The sequence below is a fragment of the Rhinopithecus roxellana genome, chromosome 8 (assembly GCF_007565055.1).
Source record: "Rhinopithecus roxellana isolate Shanxi Qingling chromosome 8, ASM756505v1, whole genome shotgun sequence".
Classification (NCBI taxonomy): Eukaryota; Metazoa; Chordata; class Mammalia; order Primates; family Cercopithecidae; genus Rhinopithecus; species Rhinopithecus roxellana.
Genome location: NC_044556.1, coordinates 60,634,340 through 60,647,910, shown reverse-complemented (window position 1 = coordinate 60,647,910; position 13,571 = coordinate 60,634,340). Strand labels below are relative to the sequence as shown.

General features: G+C 33.0%; 1 protein-coding gene across 2 annotated transcripts in view; it reads right to left on the bottom strand.

The window, feature by feature from the left end:
- The window catches only part of LYPLAL1 (lysophospholipase like 1), a 39,400-nt gene that overhangs the window by 15,606 nt on the left and 10,223 nt on the right, over positions 1-13,571 (bottom strand). For both annotated transcript variants that reach the window (XM_010366692.2, XM_010366693.2), the window contains exon 3: positions 3,819-3,988. In XM_010366692.2, the coding sequence (XP_010364994.1) occupies positions 3,819-3,988 (170 nt within the window). The remainder of the gene's footprint in view (positions 1-3,818; positions 3,989-13,571) is intronic.

Below are 13,571 nucleotides of genomic sequence, written 5' to 3'. Positions count from 1 at the left end.
TGGCCACTTCACAATATTGATTCTTCCTATCCATGAGCGTAGAATGTTTTTTCCCATTTGTTTATGTCCTCTCTTAGTTCCTTGAGCAGTGGTTTGTAGTTCTCTTTGAGGAGGTCCTTTGTATTCCTAATTTTATTCTCTTTGTAGCAATTGTGCATGAGAGTTCATTCATGATTTAGCTCTCTGCTTGCCTATTGTTGGTGTATAGGAATGCTTGTGATTTTTGCACATTGATTTTGTATCCTGAGACTTTGCTAAAGTTGCTTATCCACTTAAGAAGCTTTGGGGCTGAAACGATGGAGTTTTCTAGATATTGGATCATGTCACTTGCAAACAGATACAGTTTGACTTCTTCTCTTCCTATTTGAATACGCTTTCTTTTTCTTGCCTGATTGCCCCGGCCAGAACTTCCAATACTATGTTGAATAGAAGTGGTGAGAGACAGCATCCTTATCTTGTGCTGGATTTCAAGGGGAATGCTTCCAGCTTTTGTCCATTCAGTATGATATTGGCTGTGGGTGTGTCATAAATGACTCTTCAGACATTTCTCAAAAGCAGACACTTATACAGCCAAAAAACATGAAAAAAAGCTCAACATCACTTAGAGAGATGCAAATCAAAATCACAATGAGATGGCATCTCACACCAGTCAGTGTGGCAATTAATAAAAATTCAAGAATTTTTGTATTTTGAATTTTTAAGATGCTTGTGAGGCTGTGGAGAAACAGGAACACTTTTACACTGCTGGTGAAAATGTAAATTAGTTCAACCATTGTGGAAAACAGTGCGGCAATTCCTCAAAGACCTAGAATCGGAAATACCATTTGACCCAGGAATTTCATTACTGGGTATATACCCAAAGGAATATAAATCATTGTATTATAAAGGTACATGCACACATATGTCCATTGCAGCACTATTCACAATAGTAGACATGGAATCAATCCAAATGCCCATCAATGATAGACTGGGTTAAGAAAATGTGGTACATATACTCCATAGAATACTATGTAGACATAAAAAGGAACAGGATCATGTCCTTTGCAGGGACAAAGATGGAGCTGGAAGCCATTATCCTCAGCCAACTAACACAGGAACAGAAAATCAAACACTTAATGTTGGAAGCTATACCATGAGAACACATGGACACAGAGAGGCAAACAACACACACTGGGGACTATCAGGGAGGCGGTGAGAGGGAGAGCGTCAGGATAAACAGCTAATGAATACAGGGCTTAATACCTAGGTGATGGGTTGACAGGTACAGCAAACCACCATGACACGTTTACCTATGTAACAAACCTGCACATCCTGCACATGTATCCTGGAACTTAAAATTAAATTACAATTTTTAAAAGATTTGATATTGTTGTACTAGGATTTTTAAAAACGTAATATACTGCAGAAAATCCACAGTATCTCTAGTACTCAAAGATGAACTAGATAAAGTAATAGATCTGGGAAAGGAAGAGAGAGGATGGGGCAAGAGACAAATGGACAGCAGTTACCATTCAGTGTGATAAACTCTTCAATACACACTCATTAAGAGTACTACTCAGAGTATTTTCTCCTTTTATCTATTTTTTTTTTTTTTTTTTTTTGCTTACGAAGACTAATTTTATTTTTTAAGGCAATTTCTTATCCTAATCTTTTATTTTCCTATTGCCACCACACCACTTCAGATTTTCATTATATTATACTGGTTTCTCCATGTCAGACTTCTCCTCCTTTTACTTACCCCTTCTACCAAATTAGTTTTTCAAAGTATAATTCTAATTAACTATGACTTGAAGACATTATTTAATGATCCTTTACCAATTATTACATGTTATTATACCTACAACATAAAGGATAAAAACTGAACAGAGTATTTACTGAGAGACTAGAATAAACCAAATATTTTATTCATCTCTCAGTAAACAGATATTATATTATTATTTCCACTTTACTGATTAGGTAGCAAAAGTTAAGTGTAGGTAATAAGTGGTGAGCCAATTAGGAAGTGGTGGATTGCAGATTTGAACTCATTTTTGTCACCATTATTTCATCATGTTCTAGTCTCTTACTGTGGCTATCTGAGTCAACAGGTACTTTCTAGTTAGACGCAAACTTTGTTACAGCCAACTAATGTCCAGACAGACAAAAACAAAAAGCATTACTTTGTCTACTTCTATTTTAATGTACATTCCCTATACCTAGACTTCTACACTATAATAGTTAAAATTTTAATAATCTGTGCATCTTAAATGCCACTGCATCTTAAATGCCACTGCCATCTTTCTATTAAATCTTTCTCTTATAGCCCTAAATGCATATGACTACTTCTTCCTCTGAATTCCTATGGTACTAATCGACAATTTACTGATTGGGTAATGCTATTCATTATAGATTTCCTGAGTATTTGCTCTGTGCCAGGCATTGTGATAGGTCCTGGGAAATAAAAGAAATATACACTATCATGTGCTTTGAAAAGCTATTAGTTATACCACATTAGAGCACTCATCACAGCCTGGCTGGCATTACAGTTACCATTTTAAGAATCTTATTGGCCATTTCAGGTTGTAAGAAATATGTAAGGCAGATAGATCCTGTTTTATTTATCTGCATGTCCCTGTGAACATCTATAATACTGTGTGGCACATAGTGGGGACTTAAAAAATACTTCATAATCCCCTAGACTAAGTTAGGCATCCCTTCCCTATGCTCTTCCTAGTCCTCCTATACTGCTCCATGTTTCTCTCTATTAGAGTTATACATCGTTAAGCATAGAAACATAGAAATACAGAGTTAAACATAACGAGGAAACTAAGGACCAGAAAAGTGATATTACTGGTGCTAGAGGCCTTGCTGCTTTCAACAAAGTGGAAACTAACACCAACACGGAATAGAATAGATTTTATCCATTATATCATGTTGTCTCTCCTGACTCAACAGATAGTTCAGTACTTCAATAAACACAAAGAAAGTTTATTAGTTTACCCAAATTCTATCTATAAAGAATTTCAATGTGCATTTTAAAGTTATTTAGAACATAATGGAAATATTTAATTTGCTTTTTAATTCCATCATTAAATATAACCCATTATAAGTTAAATAGTTACAGATGGAAATAAAATCCTTTCACCAAAATATGTCGTGTACTATTCATATTCTACACGCCCCATCTCACTTTTGTGTGTATTAGAAAAACAGAGATTTTAATAATTTATGCATATGCTAAGTACAGAAACAGAAAAAGGTATTAAGCAGAATAAAGAGCTTATATAAAGCTACTTATATTCCCTTAGGAACAGGGCTTGCTAAAGACAAGTCTAACAAAAATTTATAAATACTTTATTCTTGTGAGATTAACTCTGAAGATTATAATTTTCATAAATTTAATAGTATATTCTGACTGTATATGTTAATAATGGCAATAGTTGTTTAAATATATTCACAAGACTTAAGGTAACTGAAGTAAAATGTTTTAAAAATTGAAATGGATAATCTCTTAACTGAAATGGATAATCTCTTAACTGAAAATTAAACTAGAAAAAAAATTTTAACTGCCACAAGATTCTCAAAATCTGTTATTATTTAAAAAGAAAATCAATTAAAGTTTCATGTGCTGTTGTTTATAATTCTAATATCTTTGAAATCCTCAATATGTAAAGTTTTTCTGAAACTATGAATGCATTAAATTCATAGTTATGTAATGAATTAAATGCATTAAATTCATAGATATGTAAGTGCTTCTAAATAATGTTCCAAGTAAGATTTGATGTATAGAATTAGACAAAAGTGAACAACTATAAATTACCAACATTTAAAGGTCTTACCTATTAATATCCTGTTCTTCTTGATGCCACTTTTTACTTCTTCATCAATCAAATCAGTAAGCACTTGACACATGACATCAATTGATTCAAGGTGTTCTGGGCAGTCATTGCTTATTTTAAATCTGTCAAACCATACATTGGACAGTCCTCCTTTCATAGGAGTATATGATCTGTTTAACAACCGCCCCCAAAAAAAGAAAAGAAAGGAAAAGGGAATATGAAAATTGATGCTTTAATTCTCAAAATATTAGTGTTTTGAATAAATGATTTCAATTTCCTCTAAGTTTTATAAGTTAAATGCATATTAAAACTACTCCCATGTATACTGTATTAATTATCCTATACTTACATTTAATCCATTAAAATTTACTAATGCCAGTTCATATAATCTTTACCTACTCCCTCCATCTTTTAAGAGGTAGAACAGTTACAGTACCAGTGAATCTTAATCCATTCATTGTATATTCATGCTCTGGGATACTATGTTGGTTAAAAAAAAATACACACACATATGTGTACAGGCACACACACCATCAAGATATTCTAAACTGTAACGGAGTAAAGGGGGTCCTGTATTCAAGCACTATGTTGGTAGATGTAAATGAAAGGGGAACAAGAAAAAATCTTAGAGATTTCTGTGGACAAACACAGAGAGGCACGGGGGATATATAAGATAAACACAGAGAATAAATGTTTTCCAAACATGAAAAACAGAAGAGTTGCACAGAAGATAATGCTTATCCCTTGGCATGCCCTGCTTTCTCCTCACGTAATGATGAGAAAACAGAGTGCCAAAGAAAACACCGCCAGTGACAAAAGTGCCTATAGTAATTTGAAAGAACTCTAAACCAATGACAATATTTCCCTTTGATGAACCCGACACAGGATTCTTCCCAAACCAATACCTCCACCACTTTGCCATCTCAAATTTAGCTATATACTGTCACCCACCAAAGTTAGTAAAGTAAAAGCATGAAATGTGCAGCTAAATTGAAAAACAAAAATAGAGGGTTAAAAGACAACAGGTGAGACCTGAACGTGCTTTTGTACTTCTTCTCTAGTGAAAAACCCAAGTAGAACCTCAGCATATCCAAGGAGCTAGAAATATTCAATTGTCATTGGCCTTGGGATGCATACAATCTTTAGGACTAGTGGGTGGTACTGGAAGGGAACAGAATTACACCATTTTTCAATATTGATCATATCACCCCAAAATAGACATCCACTTAAGGAGCTTGGGCATCAAGAAGGTTATATTTGGAATGTTTCTCAGAGAAACTGAAAAAAAATCTGGAAACAAGAAAGTTGCGCTGACTAAAATTTAACAAAAATTCATATACAGGGGATCTTTTATTTACTCAAATAGAATCATACAAACATTACTTCGTAACGTTTTCTAAAATTTAAATGGATACGATGAATACCTCTGAAAATCAGTGCATAAAAACTTAAATGTTTCCCTAAGTTTATGCAGACACATAAAATTTTTAAAATATGAAATTATATATATATACACATTGTTTAGATGTTTTTAATGTAAATCTCATTCATTTTTTACTCATCTCTCCATTCCTCCTCTTCTCTCCAACTCCCTCACAAATCTTGTCCTTTACTTTCAGTAAACTGTGTAAATGATCTGAAATATATCCTTCAATGTTATTCTTATACATAAAAACATGATATTTACAGGCTATTTCTTGGAGCACTATTAGCTTTTCAAAAATAAAATAGTCTATCTGATTCTATTATGTGCATCATTCTTTTTTCCTTCAACAATAGCTCATGGAAATCCTTTCATCAGATATAGTTCTAACTTACCCTTTTAATGGCTATATTATATCCTATGATAAGGATATTCTACAACTTAATCAGCCATTCCTCTAATAATGGGAATTAATTTGGTACCCAGTTTTTAGTCACTAAGAACAATGCTTCATTAAACATATGCATACATGTTTTTATGTACTAGAACTTTTATTCCTATGGAAAACAGTGAAGAAACAGGTTGGATTAAAAGGTACAATTTTTGTCTTAATAGATGTCTCAAAGTTGCTTCCATAAAAGTTGTAAAAATTCACCTTCCTGCAGGAAAGGTACAAAATGTCCTTTTGCCCACAGCACTAGTAGCAGTAGGTGCTAACATACATTAAAATGTTACCATTTAAGAGTATCAATTGAAGTTTTAAAACCAACTTTATTGAGGTATAATTTACATATATAAACTATATTGAACTACACACATTTTAGGTGTACAGTTCAATTACCTTTTACAAGGCAACCACCATCTCCACAGTGATATATAGAACATTCTTTTTCCTTGGAAAATTCCATCATGCCCCTTCACAAGCAACTCCCGTAAACTTCCCAGGCAACTACTGAGTGAGTCTATCAATATTGATTTCTTTTGTCTGTTCTATAACTCCACATAAGTGGAATTGCTGACTGATACCATTTGCTATATTTTTTCCTATTGTGGTTTCAATTTTTTTCTTGTTTAAAAGAGTACCTTGTCTATTATTGACAAATATTTGTTACATTTATTTCAGGCATTTTCTTCCAAGTCTATTTTGAATATTGATATTATTATGTATTTAAGGTTTTTTTTTAAAAAACTGGATAAAATACTCCACATTTGATATAATGCCTTTTTTTTTAAAAAATCAAATTTATGGGTCTCCAGATTTGCTTAAGAAGCTCCTGCCAATCCATACGTTTTTTTTTGAGACGGATTCTCGCCCTGTCACACAGGTTGGAATGCAGTGGCGCGATCTCGGCTCACTGCAAGCTCCGCCTCCCGGGTTCGCGCCATTCTCCTGACTCAGCCTCCTGAGTAGCTGGTACTACAGGTGCCCGCCACCATGCCCGGCTAAATTTTTGTATTTTTAGTAGAGACGGGGTTTCACCGTGTTAGCCAGGATGGTCTTGATCTCCTGACCTTGTTATCCGCCCGCCTCGGCCTCCCAAAGTGCTGGGATTACAGGTGTGAGCCACCGTGCCTGGCCCCATACTTTTTTTTTTATATGTAAAAGCCCAGATTTTCTTTTAAGATTTTTGTTTTCATTTTAATACCTAAGCCTTGAATTTTGGGGGAATTTCATACATGGAGTAACCTAAGGATTCAAATTCATTTTATTCCATGGGATAGCCAATTGTGCTTGTGCTATTAAAATAGAGAGAGAAAGGGAGGGAAGGAGGAAGACACCCTTCTCAGCAAACAGTGAAATTTTATCTTTGCCACATATTTTATAGTTCTGCATTATCTAGTCTCTCTAAACCTGATTTCTGTGAGAGAATTCAGCCCTAAGACATACGTTATAGATAATGAACTGACTTCCCTCCAACACATCTAGAATGGTGCCAGTTCTATATCATATATGCGGTGGGCAGGGGAACAGTCACTCAAATAATTTTCTATGTCTTGTGATTCAGCTGAATAGCTTTAGTTGAGAAAGGCTCTATTTTGTTCCACTAATCTATTTATCTATTAAGTTAGTATCACATTAATCACATCATAGCGGTTTTAGAGCATATTCTGAAGTTGTGTAAGTTCCCCTCTCCTTACCATCATGACTACTAGTCTGTGTTTTCACTTGTCCTAGCTATTCTCAGGCATCTATTGTTCCTGATTATCCAATAAATTTATCAAAACATTTAGTAAACTTTAAACTACTTTCAAATAATTATCCTTAAAAAATATTTTTGGAATTCTAATTAATATTGCATTATTGTCTGAGAATTACATTTTATGACATAAACCTGTGAGGAGGGCAGATTTTTGCAGACTGAGCTTTTCCTTCATCGCTCTTTATCCAGGCTCTCAACGCGTGCAGAAAAGATAAAATCTTGCACCAACTCTATAGTAGGACTCCTACAGAGCACAAATTATCCCACAACCCCATATGCCTTCTGACCCCAGAAGCTGTGTGGCTCTAGAAAGGTAGATAAATTGGAATTAGAAGGGGAGAGAAGGCAGAAAGCATTCAAACCTTCCTCCTGCCAGAATCCCTGAAAATGAGAGTAGATGTTTTCCAAATAGTCATTGTCAGACAAAATGAAACCCCAAATTGTAGTCAAACTGTCACTAAAATCACGGTGAAGTTCTAAATCAAAATATCAAAAATACAACACTCACTTTAAAATTCCAATGAGCCTGTTACCCTTTTGAATTGTTTCTACTTCCCTTTTCATTTGACGCTGCTATTTCTGTGTTTATTTGTCTGTCTAAATACTTAAATAAGGATGATATCATAGGCTAAAATGTGAATCATTCTGGGAACTCAGCCATTAATGGAAAAAAGTGACATTCACTTAACTTTTCTTTTTTTTGACAATACCTTAATTAGAGATAGATGCTCAGTAGAGGTAGAATCCCAATGTAAGTATTTTACTAATGTGGTAGTTAAAAAAATCAAAATTCTCTTCAAATGGAGTAATTGAGAAAAGTTAACGAGAAAAAAATAATTTAGAACTTTCTTGCTAAGAAAGCATAACCAAGAATGTATAAATCTCCTAAAATGTTAGAATAACATTTAAATAAAATATAAAGTTTGTTTTTTAAACAGCTAAAAACTGTCACATATGTTATACTCATTCACCTTCTTCCTCAAATAAATCACTTTATTAGCTGGTATAAAACTCCTCAGACATTACCACAATAAATAAATATGTTTGGCAAAGAACATCTGTGTGGTTCCTAAGTTAATCAATCAATCAACCCATTACACATTGGTAAAATATTAAGCTAGAATAAAATGTCCAAGGTTAAAAAAAAAGAGTTGACATTCAGCTTGACACTAAGTTGTTTTTGATCTGTGTTGCCTTTAAGTCATAAAATCCAAAGGTCATTTATAACCTTTAAATTAACAAACTGGCACCAGTCTTCCTCTTTATCCTCATTTCATACCACTTCTCCCACCATTCACTAGGTTCCAGTCACATCTGTCACTTCCTTTTCTTCAAATAGGACAAGCTCATTATCAGTTGAGTGACTTTGCATCTGATATCCCCACTACTTAGAGGGCTCTTTGCAACATTTCTGCATGGTGGGCTCCGACTGTTCATTTAGGTCTCAGCTCAAGTGTCACCTTCTCAGGGGAGCTTCTTTGACTCTCCAACTGAAAATATACCTCCCTTTTACCCCACAACACACACATATACTCTCTATCCCATTATTCTATTTAACAGTCTTAATATCATTTATCACTATTTGAAATTATTACATTTAATTTCCCTTTATTTTCTGTCTCTACATGAGCTCACTGACAGCAGGGACTTTATCCTTTCCACAGACATAGCCCAGGTGCTAAGAACAAAGCCTGACATAGAATAGATGCTAAATATTTGCTGAATAAATTTCAGTAATCATTTGTGTCACTTGGGAATAATTTGTACCAGCTAGAAATAACCATGTCTAAAATTATTTTTGCTTCAAACATATTTTGACTTTAACTCTTGTAAAATCTACACTGTGATTTGTAGAAAACAGTCCATTTTTGTTCCTTTTTTAAAAAACCATACCTAGGAAAACTTTTTCATACTAGTGTATATTTAAACATACCTAATACTTACCAAAGAAGTACATTATTTCTTCAAAGTAGCTGTTTTTAGTAGGGTTCCTTACTAGCATACTTGTAGTACAGATCTACCGTTATCAGGAGAGGGCTCTCCTACTATCATGCTTCAGATAGGAATCCTAAGTGATGGAGTAAAGAGGAATTCAATTGTTTACGATGCCTAAATAAAAAATGCCTAGTTTATTTTAGAATAGATATTTACTGAAAAATACAAACATGGACTTTATGTGGAAAAACAGTGAATCCAAAAGTATGGGCACTATGCAAATCTTATTACTTTTAGAATTTTTTAAAACACCAAAAGAAACTATATTATCATATAAATCATAAGTGGCTTGTTAAAAAGTATTTTTAAATGGAAATTCTGATAATAAACACAAACTAAGAAAATCTCTAATTGTAAATATAGCTAAAACATGTCATAGAAATAAAAATCTTTATTGGGCACTTGAATTAAAGAGTCCAAATTACCACAGTGGGGGAAAAAAAAAAAAAACAAAAGCAGTATTTTCCATCTAAATCAACACAGCAAACTAACTGCTGAGTTTTACTGAATATGCCCCTACCTTAGCTGATTTAAAACATCTATTAAATATAGTTGAGGAAAATGGATACCTTATAATCAAAATGGTAATTCACAATTTAATCAAAACACGCTTACATGCTATAATAGACCACAACTGAGTAAATACAATAAACTATTGTTCTCCTCTTAAGCTCTTTAAAATATGGTTGACTGTTGAAAACAAAAATTATAACCTTGTTTGGTACAGTTTTCAATGTATGCAGACAAAATACATATGAAAACTATAACATACACAAGATGAGGATAAAGGGACCTATATAGTTACAAGGAAAAAAAAACCAACAAAGAACTCTAAGTAGGTAAAAAATCTGTGCTATGTACATCATAATCCATGTGGTAATCAGAAAAAAATAAAGTAAAATGGTGTATTAAAAAATGAATAATTCAGTAGAAAGTATAAAAGGGAAACAGAGGAATGAAAAGCAGTAGACCTAAATTCAAGATGTAAATTGCTTAAACAAATCACTTGGAAGACAAATTATCAGCTTGGTTAAAGATGAAAACAAAACCCAACTATGTGTTGTCTATAAGAAATCCACTTTAAATATAATGATATAGGTAGGTTAAAAGCAAAAGAATGGAAAAAGACATACTGTACAGCTCTAATCAAAAGGTAAAAGGATGAAAAGTGTCATGTAAACAGTAAGCATAGGGAAATTGAGGTATACTATATTTTTATTAAACACAGCACAACAGAGTATTACCACAAATTAAAAAGGAACATTTTATAGATAAAAGTAGCCATAAAAAGACAATAATACTACATGAATATGCACCTAATAATATAGCCTAAAAATACATAAAGAGAAAACTGACAGAACTAAAGGGAGAAACAGACCAATCTACAATCACAGAGGTTTTAATACCCATCCCTTGGTAACTAACAGAACAACTTAGAAAAGTAATCACTAAGCATATACAGAATTTATGTGATGCTTTCAAACACTGTGAACCATTAACATTTATAGAACATGACACACAGAAATGCACAGTAATAGTCACCAAGATAGACCATATGCAAAGCCATAAAAAGGTCCCAATGAGTATCAAAAAGAAGAAAATCATACAGGCTATTTTCTCTAACAATAATGAAATGAAACTAGATATCAGCAGTAATAAGAATATCTAGAAGAGCTCCAAATATCTGGAAAGAACATATTTCTAAATAACTCCTGGGTTAATGAGGACCCAGAACTTATGGGTTATTTGGGACCCATGGGTTATATAGGTCCCAGAACTATATTTTCCGTAACTGGCCAGAGTAATACCTTCCATCCCACATGCCCTTCTTACAGTGTACCTCTGTCTGACACTTCATCAAGAAACAGAAGTCTGTTTTCTCCGCTTGATTCTAAGTAGTCTTTTAACTAACGAGGGAAGAGTACTATGTTACTGCTAACACTAGGTCTATAGGTCTGGTTCTCTTTAGACACTTGCTCTTGGAATCCAGCCTCCATGCTGCCAGGAAGCCCAAGATACTACATGGTGAGGTCTCACATAGGTGTTACAGTAATAAGACCAAAGGAAGGAAGGTCTTTATGCCATATATCCAGCATTATGCCATATATGTGAGTGAGCCTTCAGATGATTCCAGTTCCTAGCAATCACATGACGAGTCATCACCAGTCTTCAAGTTTCCCCATAGGAGAGGCCCCAGATCAAGTCATAACCACTGGCCCCCTTCTGAATTCTTAGCCCACAAAATTTGTGAATGTAACAAAACGATTATTATTTGAGGTGGTCTGTTATATAAGTACAGCAATGGGACCATGAAGATTTGAAAACATTTCAACACAAATAAAAAGAGAGAGAAAAAATTAGTGGAACTTAGCTAAAGTAATATTACTGAGAAATGTACAGATTTAATGTAAATAGAAGAAAATAAGAAATATAAGAATAGATATAAATGAAATAGAAAGCAATTAAGAGAGAAAATAAGAAAGCCAAAGTTGGTTCTATAAAAGCTTAATAAAATTGGTAACCTCTTGGTAAGATGAACCACGAAAAAAAAGAGAAAATATACAAATTATTACCAGTAATGAAATAAAATGTATCAACAACAAATCATAAAAGCATTAAAAGGAAATATCATGAACATCTTTGTGTCAATAAATTTGACAAATCAGAAAAAAGATACAAATTTCATAAGAAACACACATTATCAAAACTGGCATAAAAATAAATATAAAATCTGAATATTTTGGTTTTATGAAAGAAATTGAATTCAATACCAAAACCTTCATACAAGGAAATCTCAGGTTCAGGTAATTTCACTAGTGAATTTTATCAAACATTTAAGGAAGAAATAACATAAACTCAGACACAGAAGGGAATCCTTCCCAATGCTTTTAAGAGACTAGCATAATCCTGATGATAAAGTTTTTCAAAGGCATTAAAGAAAATCACAGAACAATATTCCTCATGAACACAGACATAAAATTCTTTACCAAAGTATTAGCAAAACGAATTCAGATACATATAAAAAGGATAATATATTACAAAAGGGTTTATCTCAGGAATGTAAGGTTGGTTTAAGACTTGGAAATCCATTAATGTAATTCACTGTGTTAACAAAATGAAAGACAAAAACCATGGCTATTTCAAAGGACATAGAAAAGCATTTGATAAATTCACAAAGAAACCTCTCAGCTAATTAGGCAAAGAAATGTCCTCGATATTAAAAAAAAGGCAAAAATACAAAAAAAACCCTAGAACTAACATCACACTTAACAGTGAAATACTGAACACTTCCCCTCTAAGATTACACAGGAAGGAAGTACTCACTTCTATTTAACATGGTACTGGAAGTTCAAACAAGTTCAAAAAAGCAAGACAATGAAATAAAATGCATACAGAAAATTCATAAGGAATATACTAAATAAGTACTAGAAATAAGTGAATTTAGAAAGATAGGAGGACACAGGAGAAAATAAAAAAGTAAATTTATTTCTCTGTACTAGCAACAATTTAAAAATTAAATTTTTTAAAATTCCATTTACAATAACATGAAGAAACAAAATACTTGTAAATAAATTTAGCAAAAGACTTCTACACTAAAAACTCCAAATCACTTCTGAGAGAAATTAATAAAGACCTAAATAAATGGTGAGACATACCATGTGTATGTATTAGAAGGCATCTATTTTCTCTAAATCAAAATAGATTCCATGAAATTTCAATCAAAATCCAAACAGGTGTTTTGTAAAACTGAAGAGCAGGTTCTAAAATTTACACGTAAATGTAAGTAACATAGAATGAGCAAAACTTATACCACTTGGTTTCAAAATTTTCTATACAGCTGTGATAATTAAAACAATTTTGTACTACTATAAGATTAGACCAACAGACCAATGGAATAGAGTCTAGATAAGAATTCAAATTATGCTCACAAAAAGACTTGTAACAAGAATATTTATGGTAACATTATTCATTAGTTCTCCAAATGTGCAATAACAGTAGATAAAGAAATTGTGGTGTATTTATACAATACCTACTTAGAATTTTTAAAATTGAACTATTGATATACACATCACAAATATAGATGAACTCCAAAAATACCAAGTTGAATAAAAGAAGCCAGACACAAGATTACAT